The sequence below is a fragment of the Ipomoea triloba genome, chromosome 11 (genome assembly GCF_003576645.1).
Source record: "Ipomoea triloba cultivar NCNSP0323 chromosome 11, ASM357664v1".
In the NCBI taxonomy this organism is placed as follows: domain Eukaryota; kingdom Viridiplantae; phylum Streptophyta; class Magnoliopsida; order Solanales; family Convolvulaceae; genus Ipomoea; species Ipomoea triloba.
This window is the reverse complement of record NC_044926.1, coordinates 7,270,871-7,292,206: the sequence shown is the minus strand read 5'-3', so window position 1 is coordinate 7,292,206 and position 21,336 is coordinate 7,270,871. Positions and strand designations below refer to the sequence as shown.

At 39.3% G+C, this 21,336-nt stretch overlaps 1 protein-coding gene and 1 pseudogene across 1 annotated transcript; both read right to left on the bottom strand.

Moving 5' to 3' along the window:
- Positions 1 to 2,735, bottom strand: part of LOC115995853 — an 18,557-nt pseudogene extending 15,822 nt beyond the window's left edge.
- Positions 2,736 to 5,357: 2,622 nt separating this feature from the next.
- LOC115995852 lies at positions 5,358 to 6,260 on the bottom strand. Its single transcript, XM_031235001.1, has one exon. It carries the CDS (start codon positions 6,258 to 6,260, stop codon positions 5,358 to 5,360), a length of 903 nt encoding a protein of 300 aa, XP_031090861.1.
- Positions 6,261 to 21,336: the final 15,076 nt, after the last annotated feature.

Genomic DNA, 21,336 nt, shown 5'->3' with positions numbered 1-21,336 from the left:
CATTCATTCAAAACACAATCTACCAGGAGATGTGAAATCCTTCACAATATCTTCAAGGAATGATAAAAATGTGCCATACACTGCTATGAATATTCAAACAAAGCGAAACCCCTATTGGTCACAAGTTGGACAGTTAATTAGTTTTCACAGCCTCAAGCATGCAGTCCAAAATTTCATTCACCTCTCATTGTGCAAAGGCCTTAAGCTGATCCCCCTAGTGGGAACGATGCACAAAACCTAATCAAACGGCCTCCCTAACCGCCAAAGCCCAACATAAAAGTAAGTGAAAATAGATCCATGGGCCTCTCTCCGCCAGTGGCTTGGGCGGTTACTCATTTTTCTCGCTTCCTAGGGTAACATCGTCAAGCAACCCGACTTCACATGGAGCTCCATGCTTTTTCGAAGGCAGTGCAATGGGTGCTTGAATCCTAGCGAAGCGGCCTCCCTCATCTCAATTTTCTCATCTCCTAGGGTCATTTTATTGTGAGCAACCGACTCCAGATATAACATTTGTGTATTTAGGAGACTATGGTTGTTCACCACCTAGCGAGATGGCTTTTCTCGTATCTTATCTCGGGGATTGGCCTTTTGCCTTTTCTACTCATTTCTCCGAACAACAACCCCTCATGCCTTTTACTTGGGAAGCGGGGATATTTCTCTCAATGCTCACAGAAAGCTCTCCTTTTGCCCCATGTTCTATTCTATGATTATTCAATTCCGGGCTTCGCTTAACTTATCTTTCTGAAATTAGGGGTTGCACACTCCCACTTCGAGAGATCCTTAACTAAGGTCTTTACAAAATATGAGGTGAATACCACACAAGCATACAACTTTTCAAAATTTTGGAGGTCAAGGTAGGGGTACTTCCAAGGTTATTCAAAGAGTAAACTTTTTGGCACAGATTTAGCATTCTTCAAAGATAGAATGAATAACAACACATACTTGTGGCTTGATTATCTTTCAAACAAATGAGATAGAGCTTTAAGATTTTCATTTCAAGCACAACTCTTTCCACACTTTAGACCAAACATCGTCCTCGATGTCGACTTAGAATGAAATAAAATAGAGAAACAACAAAGCGTGCATTTTTCCACACTTTAAAATGAAAACATAAGGCTCGCATAATAGATAAACAAGGGATAAGAGGTAGATGACCTAGTAAGCATCCCATGTCATGTTGCTCAAAATGCTTGGATGGATAATTCTCATGTTCTTGCAACGAGATCTGTACGGAAATATGGAATCTACAAAAACAGGGAATTTCAACTCGGATGTTATTTTGACACAATAAAGTAAGGATAGAAATAAAGCATTGTAAATAACGGGTTGCCTCCCGGTCAGCGCTACGTTTAACGTCTTTAGCCCGACGAAATTGTCATGAAGATAGTGCTATTCATCTGTCCAGGGTATTAGCCTGTAACACTGGACTGTCCCTTGCGTATTTTCCGTTCCATAGTATTTCTTGACTTGGTGGCCGTTTACCTTAAAAGATCCTTTTTCTGGATGAGTGATCTCCAAGGTTCTATAAGGAAATACCTTTGTAACAATATAAGGCCCCGTCCATCTTGATTTAAGTTTCCCAGGAAACAATCGCAGTCTGGAATTGAATAATAGCACTTTATCTCCCTTAATGAATTCTTTGTTTTTCTTGATATGCATGTCGTGGTAAAACTTGGATCGTTCCTTGTAAGATCTGGATGTCTCATAGGCTAGCAAACGCCATTCTTCCAATTCATTCAGTTGAAACATTCGCTCCTGCCCTGCTATGAATAGATCTTCATTTAATTTTTTAATGGCCCAATACGCCTTATGCTCGATTTCAACTGGGAGGTGACATGCTTTGCCATATACCAATCGGTATGGAGTAGTTCCTATCGGCGTCTTATAAGCAGTCTAGAAAGCCCATAAAGCATCGTTAAGCTTGTCAACCCAATATTTTCTATGCCGAGCTACTGTCTTTTCCAATATGGCCTTAATATCTCTATTCGCATTCTCAACTTGCCCGGTAGTTTGAGGATGATAGGGACTCCTCCCCGGTATTGTATACCTTGCTTTTGAAGTAATCTCCGCATGGGTACATTCCGGAAGTGTGTCCCCCTATCGCTAATCACGATCCGCGGTACTCCAAATCTTGTGAATAATCTCTTTAGAAATCTTGTTACACTTCTTGCGTCATTGTTCCGAAGTGCTTCTGCTTCAACCCATTTGGAGACATAATCTACTGCAATAAGGATATATTTGAAACCTTTGGAGTCCGGAAATGGCCCTGCAAAGTCTAGTCCCCATATATAAAAAATTTCGCACGCCAGGATGTAGTTTTGCGGCATTTCGTCTTTTCCAGTAATATTCCCAGTTCGCTGACATCTATCATAGTTTCTGACACAGATTTGAACATCCCGAAATATTGAGGGCCAGTAGAATCCTGCTTCAAGTGCTCTCCTAGCAGTTCTGTTAGCTGAGTGATGGCCCATTCGATGGCATTCTCCAAGAATCTCATGTCCTTCAACCTCTGTTACACAACGTCGAATTATTTGATCCGCGCATACTTTAAAGAGATATGGCTCGTCCCAGAAATAGTATCGAGATTCTGCTATTAACTTTCTCCGGGCGTGTGTACTTAAAAATTCCGGTAACTCTCCTCCTACAAGATAGTTAGCCAGATCTGCATACCAAGGTGTGAGATAGAGGCCCATCAGCTTTTCCTCTGGAAAATATTCATTCACATCCCCAATCATATCCTATCCTTTTTCATTCTCTAACCTTGACAAATGATCTGCTGCACTGTTTTCAACTCCTTTTCGGTCTACGATAGTCACGTCAAATTCTTGCAATAGCAAAATCCATCTGATCAACCTTGGTTTTGCTTCAGGTTTAGACATAAGAAATCTGATAGCTGCATGATCAGTATGAATGATGACCTTTGACATTAAGAGATATGATCTAAATTTATCTAACGCAAACACGATTGCAAACAGTTCTTTCTCGGTCGTGGTATAAGTTTGCTGCGGCTTAGTCAACATTCGACTAGCATAGGCGATAGGCTGAAATTTCTTATCATTTTTCTGCCCTAGCACAACTCCAACAGCGAAATTGCTCGCGTCACACATCAACTCAAAGGGTTTTTCCCATTTTGGTCCTACAAGGATTGGAGTATGTACCATGGCATCCTTTAAATTCTGGAATGCTTTCATTGCGTCTTTGTTTAATTCAAACACTGCGTCCTTTTCCAACAGTTTGGTCAACGGTCTTGCGATTTTCGAGAAGTCTTTAATAAATCTTCTATAAAATCCCACATGTCCCAAGAAACTTCTCAGGGATATCACATTGTGCGGTGGTGGTAAGGTTTCAATAATTGCTGCCTTAGCTCTGTCAACCTCAATTTTTTTTTTCGAAATTTTATGTCCAAGCACAATTCCTTCTATGACCATATAATAGCATTTTTCCCATGATAATGCTAGATTCATTTGCTGGCATCGTTCCAAAACCTTTTCCAAATTTCCATGGCATTCTTCAAAAGTTTCCCCAAAAATTGTGAAATCGTCCATGAAAACTTCCATGAAATCGCCAATGAAATCTTCGAAAATAGCCAACATGCAACACATAAAGGTGGCAGGGGCGTTACAGAGACCAAATGGCATTTTCCTGTAAGCAAATGTACCAAACGGACAAGTGAATGTTGTTTTCTCTTTATCCTCCAAGGCTACTGGAATTTGAATGTATCTGCTCATTCCATCCAAGAAACAGTAGTAACCGTACCCGCTTACTCTTTCAATCATTTGATCTATAAAAGGCAATGGAAAGTGGTCCTTACAGGTGGCTTCGTTGAGCTTTCTATAGTCAATACAGACTCTCCATCCAGTTATCTTTCTCGTAGGAATCAGTTCGTTGTTATCATTCTCTGTGACTGTGATTCCTCCTTTCTTTGGTACTACATGAGTTGGACTGACCCATGTGCTGTCCGAAATAGGGTAGATTATTCCGACATCCATAAGTTTGATTACCTCGTTTTTCACGACTTCAAATGTGTTCGGGTTAAGTCGACGCTGTGGTTGCGCCACAGGTTTGGATCCTTCTTCCAATAGAATTTTATGTGTACAAATGGCCGGATTAATCCCTTTGAAGTCAGTCATCTTCCAACCTATAGCTTCTTTGTTTCTTTTCAACACTGTTATCAGTTGTTCTTTTTGTCTTTCAGAAAGATATGTCGCGATAACAACTGGTAACTCTTTCCCTGTTCCTAAATAAGCATACTCAAGATGAGCAGGTAGAGGCTTTAATTCTCCTTCATGCATTATCTCATGGTCTTCTTTCCTGTTCTCATTTTCATCATCATATTCCTCCTTAGATTCATCAAATTCATCCCCGTCATTTCCAACCATTTCCTCCGAGACTTCACCAACAGAGTTTATATTCTCAACAAATTCAGAAACACAATCATTATCAAGCAAATTAAAACGATCGACCTCTCGGTGTAAAGCAATATGTAAAGAATTAAGTTCATGCTCAAAAGTACTGTCATTATAACTCTTAGTATCTATGGGACATTCCCAATTAAAATCATGCATCTTAGCTTTGGCTATGGGACATTCCCAATTAAAATCATGCATCTTAGCTTTGGGTACTTCACACAGATAATCAATTTCATCATGCACATAATCAACGAAAAAGCATTCATCACCCTCTAAGGGGTATTTCATAATAACGAAAAAGCATTCATCACCCTCTAAGGGGTATTTCATAATTTTGGTCACGTCGAAGCTAGCAGACTCATCCCCTACACGGATAACAAGTTTGCCTTCCCCCACATCTATTAAAGCTCTAGTAGTTGCCAAGAAAGGTCTGCCCAAGATGAGAGGAATCTCCACATCTGGGTCCATATCTAAGATTACAAAGTCCACTGGAAAAATAAATTTGTCAACTCGAACTAAAACATCTTCCACTATACCCCTAGGGTATTTGGTGGATCGGTCAGCTAGTTGAATGCACATTCGTGTGGGCTTAAGAGTTCCTAGATTCAATTGTTTATATAATGCAAAGGGCATTAGATTAATGCTAGCACCTAGGTCTGCCAAAGCTCTATTAAAAGTCGTTCCTCCTATATTACAAGGTATAGTAAAGCTTCTAGGATCTTTTAATTTTCTAGGCACATCCTTATGTAATATAGCAGAACATTCCTCTCCTAGCACAACAGTAGCGGTTTCAGCTAATCTCTTTTTATTAGATAGAAGATCTTTAAGGAATTTGGCATACCTCGGCATTTCTCCTAGTGCATCGATGAATGTCATATCAACGTGTAATTGGCGTAGCATTTGTAGGAACTTATCGTATTTGGCGTTGTCGATATCGGTGCGGAATCTCTAGGGGAACGGAACTTTTGCTTTCGGCACAGGTGGTGGTTCTTGCATGATTTCTTTCCCTTTCCGAGAAGGTTGTGGATGTATTTCTTCCTTCCTGAGTTCTTCTTCAAGTGCTCGTTCGGCTTGCGTTGAGTTGGTGGTTTCCTCATTGTCCATTCTTGGCTCTTCTGTTGGAATGGATTGCGGTGGAGGTGGAACAACATCTGGAAGTGCTTTTCCGCTTCTCAATGTTACGGCGTTCACATCTGTTTCTCCCTGAGATTGAATCATTTCCATAATCTTTGCGAGTGTGCTCTCAACTGTTTGGAGTGGTGAGAGTGTTTCGTGGCGTAGTTCTTGAATTTCTCCCAGCATCTCTTTAGTAATGGTTTCTTTAAGTCTGGCATTCTCCTCCCTCATTTCTCGGATAAAATCATTTAGGCATTTCTCGAGGGTGGTTTGGTTGTTTTCAGATGAAAGAGGCTGTTCTGGGGAAGCAGAAGAATAGGCATATGCATTGGCTCTGTCCACGTCCTCACCACGCGTGTGACTCGGCGTGGAATTGTTCCAGTGAGCTCTCACGCCGGCACACACGCGTGTGGATCTCGTGGCAGGGTCGCAGCTCGCAAAAATTTCAGGATTTGGACGGTTTAACTCGTTGAAATGCGTTGGAGGATAATAAGGAGGTATCTCGTGAGGAGGATATCTCTGGGGTTGAAAATGTTGTGTTACGTATGCTTGTTCATGATAATAAGTTGGTGGAGGAGGTAGTGAGTATGGGAAAGAAGGTGGGTAAGGAAAATGATAGTTATGATAATGTTGAGGTGGTGGGTATGAAGGATGGGGTTGTGAAGGGTAGTAGGTATTTCTCCCGTATGGTATGTGACTATGGTAAGCTTGATCATTAGGTGGAGGTGGATCCATGATTCTATCGAAGAATTCCTGCAATCAAATTTTTCAGGCAAAGAATCGGAGCACAAGAGGTAGCTCCTTTTATAGATTAGCTCAAATAATGTGTGGTTGGGTGCGGAAGTGTGATTGGTAATAAAACAAGACAAAAGAAAAGAAAGTAAACAAGTTATCCAAACGATTCAAGATAATAAGGTTTTAAATTCACCGTTTGCCATCCCTGGCAACGACGTCATTTTGATGCTGTGAGCGTAGTGGAAGTGAAAGTGGATGTGCAATAATGAGGGTGGTAAAACGAAGAGTCATGAACTCCCCAAGTGTCGTATCTCTCGCGGATGGCAAATTGGAGAATATACGGCTTTGCTACCTTGGTTTGTTTGAATAACGTTAAGTTGGAGCATATGGATATTGGTAAAAAAAAGGGAATGTTAAGAGGGCAAAGATTAATAAAGTAAAGAAGTAATCAATGGGAAATAAGGGCGGATGGGGCTAAGATATCATGGAGATTGGTTCAAAGCGCAAGGTAGAGTGTTGATTTCTATGGAGTCATGATTGAAGGAGCTTGGAACATAGTCTTGAGTGGCGTCACACTCAAGCTCCCAATCCTCAGTCGGTTGGGGAATTTCATCGAACACTTTGTCTACAAGTTCCCTCCGGATCTCATCTTCTCAGATTGAGAGCGGGAGATGTGGGTAGTGGGCTACATCTCTTTGCGATATCTCGCCAACGAGATGATCCTATACTTTTGAAGAGATCGGGGCCCTCGATCTAACAAGATCATACAAAACTTACACACAAATTCAATATTCCCCAAAGAAATCAAACTCATTCATCAAAATAGATCATGAACACCAATCATCCATTCAATCTAGCCCCTATCCTAGGGATTAGCCTCTCATAGGCTTTAGCAACATCAAAGCATCAAAATAGAAAAGCATATCTATAAGATCAATATAAAAAGCAAACAACTTTAAGGAAAAAGGAAAGGTAAGAGAAAGCCAAAGAGAAAACAAGTCTTTAATGAAAGAAGTTACTTACAAGATCTTCAAAGCTATGGAGATCTAGTTCTCTTCTCCAAGGAGCTCCTTCTCCTCTCCTAATCCTCTCTAAACCTAACCTAAAATGTAGAATAGAAAAATGTGACCAAAAGCTCCCTAAACCTAGCTGAAATGTCCCTTAAATACTAAAACATCGCGCAGATTTTCTAGTGCCGCCCCACGTCTACCACATGCGTGTGGACTGGCGTGGACGGTTACTGGAATATTTCCACGCCAGCTCACACGCGTGTGAGGCTCGTGGGCGTGGTTTTTTCATTTTCGTTTCCGGTTTGGTCTTCGTGTGCTCCCATGTGGATTGATTCTTCCTTTCAATGGTTTATGCTCCCTTTCGGTTGATTTCAGCCTTCATTCTTGTGGGAATTCTTCAAAACACTCCGCACAGAACTTATTTTCAATTTGTTAGTAAAATACCATGTAAACACGTAATTGCACTCTCTAAGACTTGTTTTTAGCAAGAAATAAACTTAATAGATTATAGATAAATAGGTACTTTTGGCGTCTATCAATACCCTTAAATCAAGTACATTTTAGGGTGTTTTGTCACGTTTATAGCATCCTTACATGATGACTTATGCTCATAAATGCTTTAAATTCACTAACCAACACACAAAAGCTACTTTTAGCCTAAAGGAGGTGAAACAGGAGGCCCGGGAGAAAAAGTTGAGCTTAAAGAGCGAACCAGGCAAGATCGGAGCCCCGGAGGACCCAAATGGATGGCCACACGCGTGTGAGCATGCGTGGAAATAATCCAGTAGCCTCCCACGCATACTCACACGCGTGTGAGCTGGCGTGGAGACTGCATTGCGCGAAAATTGCTAGGGTTACTTTTTCGGAGACTATTTAAACCCCTTTGATAGATTTTCAGAGAGGTTCCCAGAAATTTAGTTTTCCTTTCCCTAGTTTTCCTTTGGAGAACTTTCTCTATTTTCNTTTTCAGGCAAAGAATCGGAGCACAAGAGGTAGCTCCTTTTATAGATTAGCTCAAATAATGTGTGGTTGGGTGCGGAAGTGTGATTGGTAATAAAACAAGACAAAAGAAAAGAAAGTAAACAAGTTATCCAAACGATTCAAGATAATAAGGTTTTAAATTCACCGTTTGCCATCCCTGGCAACGACGTCATTTTGATGCTGTGAGCGTAGTGGAAGTGAAAGTGGATGTGCAATAATGAGGGTGGTAAAACGAAGAGTCATGAACTCCCCAAGTGTCGTATCTCTCGCGGATGGCAAATTGGAGAATATACGGCTTTGCTACCTTGGTTTGTTTGAATAACGTTAAGTTGGAGCATATGGATATTGGTAAAAAAAAGGGAATGTTAAGAGGGCAAAGATTAATAAAGTAAAGAAGTAATCAATGGGAAATAAGGGCGGATGGGGCTAAGATATCATGGAGATTGGTTCAAAGCGCAAGGTAGAGTGTTGATTTCTATGGAGTCATGATTGAAGGAGCTTGGAACATAGTCTTGAGTGGCGTCACACTCAAGCTCCCAATCCTCAGTCGGTTGGGGAATTTCATCGAACACTTTGTCTACAAGTTCCCTCCGGATCTCATCTTCTCAGATTGAGAGCGGGAGATGTGGGTAGTGGGCTACATCTCTTTGCGATATCTCGCCAACGAGATGATCCTATACTTTTGAAGAGATCGGGGCCCTCGATCTAACAAGATCATACAAAACTTACACACAAATTCAATATTCCCCAAAGAAATCAAACTCATTCATCAAAATAGATCATGAACACCAATCATCCATTCAATCTAGCCCCTATCCTAGGGATTAGCCTCTCATAGGCTTTAGCAACATCAAAGCATCAAAATAGAAAAGCATATCTATAAGATCAATATAAAAAGCAAACAACTTTAAGGAAAAAGGAAAGGTAAGAGAAAGCCAAAGAGAAAACAAGTCTTTAATGAAAGAAGTTACTTACAAGATCTTCAAAGCTATGGAGATCTAGTTCTCTTCTCCAAGGAGCTCCTTCTCCTCTCCTAATCCTCTCTAAACCTAACCTAAAATGTAGAATAGAAAAATGTGACCAAAAGCTCCCTAAACCTAGCTGAAATGTCCCTTAAATACTAAAACATCGCGCAGATTTTCTAGTGCCGCCCCACGTCTACCACATGCGTGTGGACTGGCGTGGACGGTTACTGGAATATTTCCACGCCAGCTCACACGCGTGTGAGGCTCGTGGGCGTGGTTTTTTCATTTTCGTTTCCGGTTTGGTCTTCGTGTGCTCCCATGTGGATTGATTCTTCCTTTCAATGGTTTATGCTCCCTTTCGGTTGATTTCAGCCTTCATTCTTGTGGGAATTCTTCAAAACACTCCGCACAGAACTTATTTTCAATTTGTTAGTAAAATACCATGTAAACACGTAATTGCACTCTCTAAGACTTGTTTTTAGCAAGAAATAAACTTAATAGATTATAGATAAATAGGTACTTTTGGCGTCTATCAATACCCTTAAATCAAGTACATTTTAGGGTGTTTTGTCACGTTTATAGCATCCTTACATGATGACTTATGCTCATAAATGCTTTAAATTCACTAACCAACACACAAAAGCTACTTTTAGCCTAAAGGAGGTGAAACAGGAGGCCCGGGAGAAAAAGTTGAGCTTAAAGAGCGAACCAGGCAAGATCGGAGCCCCGGAGGACCCAAATGGATGGCCACACGCGTGTGAGCATGCGTGGAAATAATCCAGTAGCCTCCCACGCATACTCACACGCGTGTGAGCTGGCGTGGAGACTGCATTGCGCGAAAATTGCTAGGGTTACTTTTTCGGAGACTATTTAAACCCCTTTGATAGATTTTCAGAGAGGTTCCCAGAAATTTAGTTTTCCTTTCCCTAGTTTTCCTTTGGAGAACTTTCTCTATTTTNCCTTTCCCTAGTTTTTCCTTTGGAGAACTTTCTCCATTTTCTTAGATTTTCATTTCTTAGTTTAGATAAATCTCCATTGTAGCAAGACAACAAGCTTGGATTGAAGGATTACTTCACTCTAGGTGATCTCTATTACATTTCTATTATCTTTTGTTATCTTGTTCTTGGATTAAATTAGCTTTTGTCTTGAATTTCATATCATGAGTGGCTAGTTTAATCTAGGGATTTGGATTGTGTGATTGCATGTTGCTAGTGTGATCTTATCTCTATTTTTGGATCTAAATGCTTAGATTGTTGGATTATCTATTCTTGTCTATTGATTGTTGTTTTGATGAGATCTTGTTTGGATTTGGCCAATCTAGATGAGAGATTGAGCTCTTGACTCTTTCATGTCTTTGATTAGAGTTAGGATTTGAAGCTTTGACACAATCATAGTTCTTATGGACTTCTTAAGAATAGTAGGATAGTGTGTAGCTTAAGTGTTTGATAAAATTCTTCTTAGAGCTTTGGATGCTTGAAGGCACTCCTAAGTCAAAGAAGCCTTAGTACACAAAGGTGGAAAAGGACTAAGACAACACACTCTTGAATAGCCAACATCCTAGCATTGTTTATCCATTACCTTAGTCACACCACAATGCAACATACATGAACACTATCCAATCGCTACCCCCTTTTACATATTTGCAAACTCTTTTACTTTACTACTTTCTTGCACACAAACCAAAACTTATGAACTCCTTTCACTTAAGATCCACCATTCACCACACTCGAATCTCTTGCATGACTCAATCAAGTAAACACCCGAACACTTGACACACCTCCACGTCCCTCCTTCGAGACCAACACTCGTGGAGTCACTGACTTTCCGTTTTAACACAAATATCTTTTGACATTTCACCCTATCACATACAAGTGTTGTCAAAATGGCGCCGTTGCCGGGGAGGGCAATAGGTTGTCATATGTTTTTGTTTACTTTGATTGCATGAATGCTAGATTTGAGCATTGTTAATCCATACCACTTTTTTTTGTTTTATTTCTATTTTATTTGTTTTTGCTACTTACCCAATTGACTACTTCTAGTCAATTGTGGAATCCTTGTTTCATTGATAATCTTACTAGGTGAATGCGCACGCGAGCAAAAGGAAATCAAGGCTTACTACCCTACATTCCAGAAATCAATAGAGCAACTAGGAAGAAAAATACTCAAAGGTCACAAATGGCTTCGTCAAGCGCAACAAGAAATCCACAAGTAAGAGGATCAATTGTACCAAATCCACCCCCAGTTTTAATTGTTCCACAAACACCAATTAATCATGAAGAACCAATTCTTGAAGAACCATAAGCTAACAGAGCAAATCATCAAGAGAACATCCGTGAAGAAGAATAATATGGAATTCCTCAGGAACCGCAATAAAAAAGGACATTCGAAAGCAGAAGAAGATAACTTCAAAGTCGACCACTGATGCACAAATCACTGCCCTTGAAAAGAAAATTGACAGTGCCTTTTTCTGAAAATCTTATCTCTCTGGGATCCTTGAAGGATTCGGTGACCGAAATCACAACCATACAGCGTGATTTCGTTACGAAGCATGCCTTCATCAAAGAACGCCTGGATCTGTCATGCACCAAACTTGAATATGTCACAGGCAATCAAAATTCAATGGGATCTTACATTTCGGAGTTCGAGTGGACTCTCAAACAACTGCAAATGTGCATCAATCGGTTGAGTAACAAAGTTGACACTCTTATTGAAGTCAATGATGCCAACAAGGGGGAAGAGAAGAAGGGAACCCTTCCGAGCACTTGCAAAGGAAAGGAAATTGTGGTCATCCAAGAAGATGATGATCCGGAACATGATGATGATAACAATCCACGGGAAAGAGAAAACTTTTTGGATCTCAGAATAACTCCATCTCCCTCCCCATCACCAAAGAGAACACAAGACGAACCCTCCGGCGGACCGAGTTCTAAAAAGCAAAAGAAGCAGATGACCCGAGGAGTTGATGGAAGATCGATTGAATATGTTCCATATAAGGAAGGATCCGGAAAATACTATCAGGAATGCAACATTCCACCTTACTGGAACAAAAAGAAACCTATGGATATGATGAAATATCTGAGGAATCAAAATGAAAGGATCTTTGATCAAAAGCAAAGAGATGAAGAAATTTTCAGAATACAACAAGAAGAACAGAAAAGATTTGAGAAAATTGTGAAAGAGCTTGAAGAAGCAAACAAAATAAAAGTCTCTACTGATGATCGAACCAAGATGAATGCCATTGCTCAAATATTGACTGCAATGCAGCAAAGCTTTTCTGATGGCATGAATGCTCCCGAGTTAATCAAGTGGTGGAATTGGCGAATCATACGAGGAGAAAATCTTGGTGAAGTCACCCAAAATTATCTGATGCTCAAGCTACATAGAAAATATGCATACAAAATTGAGGGACTTGACGTTGTGAAGGCAAGAAAGGAAATCAATGATATGATTCAGCTCAAGGAACTCGAAAACTGGAGAAGGAACAGAAGAAGAAGAAGACTGGTGAAAGCTCAAAATGAGGAGAAAACATCATTTTTCTTTCCTCGCTTTATTTTCTTTCAGTACTTTTGTAATGTTTTGCTTAAAGTATTTTTGAATGAATAAAAGACATATCTTGTTGGGGCTCAGCGTGCGTGTGTTATCTAGCATTTCTTTTTACTCCTCGGATCCATGTTAATCTCCAACTATTCGCGCACATAAATGAAAATCCTTTTATGGATAAAAGAAGCCGAATAGTGCGAGTATTAGGTGTTGGCATCATCAAAAAGGGGGAAATTGTTAGGAACCCCGTGCTATTGATTTTGATGATACCAATGACCCCGAGGAGACCCCCAAATTCTTTTTGTCTTTTAGATTAGATCTTTTGTTTTCATACCTCGGTCTTAGGAATTAAACGAATCCTTATCAACAAGAAGTAACTTGCCTTCACTCAGTTACTGAAGAACCANAACAAGAAATCCACAAGGAAGAGGAACAACTATACCAAATCCACCCCCAGTTTTAATTGTTCCACAAACACCAATTAATCATGAAGAACCAATTCTTGAAGAACCATAAGCTAACAGAGCAAATCATCAAGAGAACATCCGTGAAGAAGAATAATATGGAATTCCTCAGGAACCGCAATAAAAAAGGACATTCGAAAGCAGAAGAAGATAACTTCAAAGTCGACCACTGATGCACAAATCACTGCCCTTGAAAAGAAAATTGACAGTGCCTTTTTCTGAAAATCTTATCTCTCTGGGATCCTTGAAGGATTCGGTGACCGAAATCACAACCATACAGCGTGATTTCGTTACGAAGCATGCCTTCATCAAAGAACGCCTGGATCTGTCATGCACCAAACTTGAATATGTCACAGGCAATCAAAATTCAATGGGATCTTACATTTCGGAGTTCGAGTGGACTCTCAAACAACTGCAAATGTGCATCAATCGGTTGAGTAACAAAGTTGACACTCTTATTGAAGTCAATGATGCCAACAAGGGGGAAGAGAAGAAGGGAACCCTTCCGAGCACTTGCAAAGGAAAGGAAATTGTGGTCATCCAAGAAGATGATGATCCGGAACATGATGATGATAACAATCCACGGGAAAGAGAAAACTTTTTGGATCTCAGAATAACTCCATCTCCCTCCCCATCACCAAAGAGAACACAAGACGAACCCTCCGGCGGACCGAGTTCTAAAAAGCAAAAGAAGCAGATGACCCGAGGAGTTGATGGAAGATCGATTGAATATGTTCCATATAAGGAAGGATCCGGAAAATACTATCAGGAATGCAACATTCCACCTTACTGGAACAAAAAGAAACCTATGGATATGATGAAATATCTGAGGAATCAAAATGAAAGGATCTTTGATCAAAAGCAAAGAGATGAAGAAATTTTCAGAATACAACAAGAAGAACAGAAAAGATTTGAGAAAATTGTGAAAGAGCTTGAAGAAGCAAACAAAATAAAAGTCTCTACTGATGATCGAACCAAGATGAATGCCATTGCTCAAATATTGACTGCAATGCAGCAAAGCTTTTCTGATGGCATGAATGCTCCCGAGTTAATCAAGTGGTGGAATTGGCGAATCATACGAGGAGAAAATCTTGGTGAAGTCACCCAAAATTATCTGATGCTCAAGCTACATAGAAAATATGCATACAAAATTGAGGGACTTGACGTTGTGAAGGCAAGAAAGGAAATCAATGATATGATTCAGCTCAAGGAACTCGAAAACTGGAGAAGGAACAGAAGAAGAAGAAGACTGGTGAAAGCTCAAAATGAGGAGAAAACATCATTTTTCTTTCCTCGCTTTATTTTCTTTCAGTACTTTTGTAATGTTTTGCTTAAAGTATTTTTGAATGAATAAAAGACATATCTTGTTGGGGCTCAGCGTGCGTGTGTTATCTAGCATTTCTTTTTACTCCTCGGATCCATGTTAATCTCCAACTATTCGCGCACATAAATGAAAATCCTTTTATGGATAAAAGAAGCCGAATAGTGCGAGTATTAGGTGTTGGCATCATCAAAAAGGGGGAAATTGTTAGGAACCCCGTGCTATTGATTTTGATGATACCAATGACCCCGAGGAGACCCCCAAATTCTTTTTGTCTTTTAGATTAGATCTTTTGTTTTCATACCTCGGTCTTAGGAATTAAACGAATCCTTATCAACAAGAAGTAACTTGCCTTCACTCAGTTACTGAAGAACCAAAGGATTGAAGAACCAAAGGATTGAAGAACTGGAGTTTTGAAGAAGCGAAGACAAGAAGACTGAAGATTGAGGCCGAAGAATGGAAGGGTCGAACTCTTGATACCGAACAATCAAAGGTGATTGATTCGAGGAGACTGATGAATGATAAAGTCAATCATTCTCACTAATAACCAAGGACAAGACATTCTCTGAAAATTGTCTTGTCTATAGCCTTGAAGATGGGTATATCCTGAATGTCAAAATAAATCTTAGCCTCCTAGGCAACGATCCCAAGGAGCATTTAATGATTGTCACCTTTTTGTGAGACAAAAGACAAATTGTCCTTGCACAAAAGTGAACAAACGGCTAGAAAATTACTGACATTCTGAAAAAGGGTCAAAACCTTACCCATTGGATATTACACACTGGATAATAGGTTTGAATTTCACATTCCCTCCAACGGATCTGAAATTCCCACTTGTCCCATCTCACTTTGACAAGGGTTGAAAAAGAAGCGAAAATTGTTTAGCAAGCAAACCACTTCCTGTGTGATTAAAAATATTCAAAAGCTCATAAGAAATACTCAGCTCAAAAGAGATCTTGTGAAGTTCAATAAGTTCATCAAGAAACTCAATCACAAGAATCTCAAAGTTGGAGAAACATCACAACCTTTCAACCATCTCTACATGGAAAGTAGAAAGAGGTGGAGTAAACTTGGGAGAAGTTGAAAAACCTACAACGACGTAGCTGCTGGGCTAAGTGATCAAAGGAGCACGTTGTAAAGGAGTTAGTACTATTACGGAGATTATAGTGCAAACCTTCACTAGTTGTGAAGAAGAGTGGAGTAGGCTTAGTTAACAGCCGAACCACTATAAAAATCTCTCTCTCACTCTCTTTTTAATCCTTACGCATTGCATTGCATACCATACACAAACCTAACTTTTATAAGGAAAACTCTTGTGCAAAGTAAACACTAAAATTTGATATAATCTTTCCGTTGCATACTTATCTTTGTTTTAGAAAAAGTTTTAAAAATCCTTGTGAGTCTATTCAACCCCCCCCCCCCTTCTAGACTCACACCTCTACCACTGGGACCAATAATAACAGATACCAACTGAGGTACAACCTCAACCAAATGACCACAAAGAAACCAATCCTACCATCATACCAAAGATAAGCAACAAACCACCATCCCCAAATCACAATAATACCATAAGACCCACCACCATATCCATATCACAACATGGAGGCAATAAGCCCGACTACAGAGGCATACGAGCCCATTATCACAGAGGCACACAAGCCCATTATCACAGAGGCGCACAAGCCCATTATCACAGAGGTACCCAATCCCCAATCACAGAGGCACACGGGCCCAAATACGGAGGCATACAATACCCTCCCAATACCAACCACATATAGACCATAATTCCACCAACTAAAACCCAAGGTTACTGATAAGCCTCCAAGATACCCATAATTTGAGTACATATTAGGGTGTTTTGCCACGTTTTTTGTATCTTTACATGATAAATTATGATCAAATATGCTTTAAATTCACTAACCAACACGCAAAGCTACTTTTAGCATAAATTGAGTCAATACAGGAGTCCCGGGAGCCAATAGAAACGAAAACCGAGCTTAAGGAACGAACCAGGCAAGACCGGAGCCCCGAATGACTCAAGAAGACATCCACACGCGTGGTGGTGCGCGTGGCCACGATCTAGTAGCCATCCGTGCACGACCACACGCGTGTGGACGGGCGTGGAGACTGCAATGCACGAATTTTTCTCCCTAAGGCTACTGATAAGCCTCCGAGATATCCTTAAATCAAGCACATTTTAGGGTGTTTTGTCACGTTTATAGCATCCTTACATGATGAATTATGCTCATAAATGCTTGAAAATCACTAACCAACACACAAAAGCTACTTTTAGCCTAAAAGAGGTGAAATAGGAGCCCCGGGAGCAAATAGAAGCAAAAGTTGAGCTTAAAGAACGAACCAGGCAAGATCAGAGCCCCGGAGGACCCAAGTGGATGGCCACACGCGTGTGAGCATGCGTGGAAATAATCCAGTAGCCTCCCACGCACACTCACACGCGTGTGAGCAGGCGTGGAGACTGCATTGCGCGAAAATTAACTAGGGTTGCTTTTCCTTTCCCTAGTTTTTCCTTTGGAGAACTTTCTCCATTTTCTTAGATTTTCATTTCTTAGTTTAGATAAATCTCCATTGTAGCAAGACAACAAGCTTTGATTGAAGGATTACTTCACTCTAGGTGATCTCTATTACATTTCTATTATCTTTTGTTATCTTGTTCTTGGATTAAATTAGCTTTTGTCTTGAATTTCATATCATGAGTGACTAGTTTAATCTAGGGATTTGGATTGTGTGATTGCATGTTGNAGCAAAAGTTGAGCTTAAAGAACGAACCAGGCAAGATCAGAGCCCCGGAGGACCCAAGTGGATGGCCACACGCGTGTGAGCATGCGTGGAAATAATCCAGTAGCCTCCCACGCACACTCACACGCGTGTGAGCAGGCGTGGAGACTGCATTGCGCGAAAATTAACTAGGGTTGCTTTTCCTTTCCCTAGTTTTTCCTTTGGAGAACTTTCTCCATTTTCTTAGATTTTCATTTCTTAGTTTAGATAAATCTCCATTGTAGCAAGACAACAAGCTTTGATTGAAGGATTACTTCACTCTAGGTGATCTCTATTACATTTCTATTATCTTTTGTTATCTTGTTCTTGGATTAAATTAGCTTTTGTCTTGAATTTCATATCATGAGTGACTAGTTTAATCTAGGGATTTGGATTGTGTGATTGCATGTTGCTAGTGTGATCTTATCTCTATTTTGGATCTAAATGCTTAGATTGTTGGNCTAGGGATTTGGATTGTGTGAAGATATGTTGCTAGTGTGATGATCTTATATCTATTTTTGGATCTAAATGCTTAGATTGTTGGATTATCTATTCTTGTCTATTGATTGTTGTTTTGATGAGATCTTGTTTGGATTTGGCTAATCTAGATGAGAGATTGAGCTCTTGACTCTTTCATGTCTTTGATTAGAGTTAGGATTTGAAGCTTTGACACAATCATAGTTCCTATGGACTTCTTAAGAATAGTAGGATAGTGTGTAGCTTAAGTGTTTGATAAAATTCTTCTTAGAGTTTTGGATGCTTGAAGGCATTCCTAAGTCAAAGAAGCCTTGGTACACAAAGGTGGAAAGGACTAAGATAACACACTCTTGAATAGCCAACATCCTAGCATTGTTTATCCATTACCTTAGTCATATCAAGATGCAACATACATGAACACTATCCAATCGCTATCCCTTTTTACATATTTGCAAACTCTTTTACTTTATTACTTTCTTGCACTCAAACCAAACCTTATGAACTCCTTTCACTCACGATCCACCATTCACCACACTCGAATCCATTGCATGACTCAACCAAGTAAACCCCCGAACACTTGACACACCTCCACGTCCCTCCTTCGAGGCTGACACTCGGGGAGTCACTGACTTTTCGTTTTAACACAAATATCTTTTGACATCTCAACCCTACACAAAACCGCAATGTCAGCTACTTTTCGGAGACTATTTAAACTCCCTTGATAGATTTTCAGGGAAGAGTTTCTTTTCCTAATTTTTAGAGCTTTCTTTCTTTTTAGTTTTCTTCTTTCCCAATTTTGGGATTCACTTTAGATAATTTCTAGGAGTAGTTTAGATAATTCTCATTGTATAAGACAACAAGCTTGGATTGAAGGATCACTTCAACTCTAGGTGATTTCTATTATATTTCTAATCTATTTTACTATTTTGTTCTTGGATTGAATTAGCTATTGTCTTGAATTTCTTATCATGAGTGGCTAGTTTAATCTAGGGATTTGGATTGTGCGAAGATATGTTGCTAGTGTAATGATCTTATATCTATTTTTGGATCTAAATGCTTGGATTGTTGGATTATCTATTCTTGTCTATTGATTGTTGTTATGATGATATCTTGTTTGGATTTGGCCAATCTAGATGAGAGATTGAGCTCTTGACTCTTTCATGTCTTTGATTAGAGTTAGGATTGAAGCTTTGTAACAATCATAGATCCTATAGACTTCTTAAGAATAGTAGGAAAGTGTGTAGCTAAAGTGTTTGATAAAATGTCTCTTAGAACTTTGGATGCTTGAAGGCATTCCTAAGTCCAAGAAGCCTTAATACACAAAGGTGGAAAAGGACTAAGACAACACACTCTTGAATAGCCAACATCTTTGTCTCGTTTAGCCAATACCTTAGACACACTAAGATGCAACATAGATGAGCACTATCCAATCCCTACCCCTTTACATACATTTCAATCTTATTTACTTTACCCCCTTTCTCTCACAACCCTTATGAACCTTTTCTCTCCCAAATCGTCATTCACCACGCTCAAATCTATTACATGACTCAATCACGTGAACACTCGAACACTTGACACACCTCCACGTCCTTCCTTCGAGACCGACACTCTGGGAGTCATTGACTTTCCGTTTTAACACACATATCTTTTCCACATTCACTCACCACGAAGACTATACCTTCAAAATGGCGCCGTTGCCGGGGAAAGCAATATGTTGTCATATGTTTTTGTTGCCGTTGCCGGGGAAAGCAATATGTTGTCATATGTTTTTGTTTACTTTGATTGAATGATTGCTAGATTTGAGCATGTTTTTGTTTACTTTGATTGAATGATTGCTAGATTTGAGCATTGTTAATCCACACCACTTTATTTTGTTTCATTTTCTATTTTATTTGTTTTTGCTACTTACCCAATTGTTTCATTTTCTATTTTATTTGTTTTTGCTACTTACCCAATTGACTACTTTTCTATTTTATTTGTTTTTGCTACTTACCCAATTGACTACTTCTAGTCAATTGTGGAATCTTTGCTTCATTGATAATCTTAACAGGTGAACGCACACGCGAGCAAAAGGAAATCAAGGCCTATTACCTTACATCTGTTAGAGTCATTAGGATAGTGTATGGTCTATATTTCTTTTGACNTGTTAATCCACACCACTTTATTTTGTTTCATTTTCTATTTTATTTGTTTTTGCTACTTACCCAATTGACTACTTCTAGTCAATTGTGGAATCTTTGCTTCATTGATAATCTTAACAGGTGAACGCACACGCGAGCAAAAGGAAATCAAGGCCTATTACCTTACATCTGTTAGAGTCATTAGGATAGTGTATGGTCTATATTTCTTTTGACTGAGCTACTCCCTATTATGTTGGGGTAAGTTGAGTCTCCTATTGTAACACCCCGAAATTTTGTAAGTATTTTTGAGAAAATACTATTATTATTTTCAAAATATTTGTGTTGCCCAAAAATATTTTTTTGAAATTATTATTTATGAGATAATATATATTTTTTTCGAACCTATATGTATATATATATTTATTTCGAAAATGGTCTACAAGAATTGATTTGGCTTTCTGGACTAAACTTTAGATTTCTATAAAAGGTCCTTGTTTTGAATCTAGGCAACAACAAATTATTTTCAAATCCATATTTTGTTATTCGTATATATTTAAATATATATTATGTAGTTTATTTGCATGGGACTTTGATGTTGAGTATGTGGTGGTTCAAACCTTGCTAGTGTTTTGATTTGTTTTCTTTTGTGGCAGTGTCCCATATATATGTGTTGTGTGTATAAATTTACCCGTATTTTCTTAAGTGGAAAAAGTTGGGTGTTACAGTTGGTATCAGAGCGGTACGCTCCGTTGGGATAGGCGTTACCAAGTGGTAATAAAGCCTAAGTTAGGAATTTGGTTATAAGTAAAAATTTGCTAGGATTTAAATATTTAATAATCCACGGTGAGAAAGTGTGATATTGCATATCATTTGTATATTTATTGATTATATATCTATTGTATAAATATATATATACATATAGGTTCGAAAAAAATATATATTATCTCATAAATAATAATTTCAAAAAAATATTTTTGGGCAACACAAATATTTTGAAAATAATAATAGTATTTTCTCAAAAATACTTACAAAATTTCGGGGTGTTACACCTATGTCTACTGTATTACTTGTACTCTATTGTTTATCGATTGAATACACAACAGAATACTTTCACTTGGTATCAGATAGCGATAGGTATACTTTCTCTCTCCTTCACCCATGTCAACCCATTCATCCGAGCGCACTGTGACGGCTGCCACCGTCCAAGCTCCGGCAACAGCCCCAAACCCCTTAACTTCAGCCCATCACTTTGTTTCTTTGAAACTTACCTCCCGCAATTACCTGTTTTGGAGAACTCAACTAGTGCCGTTCCTACGAGGACAAGGTTTGCTCGGCTATGTGGATGGCAACCTCCCCTGCCCGCTGGCCGTTCTCACCACCACCGCCACTACTGGCTCCTCCGACGCGACAAACACCACAACCA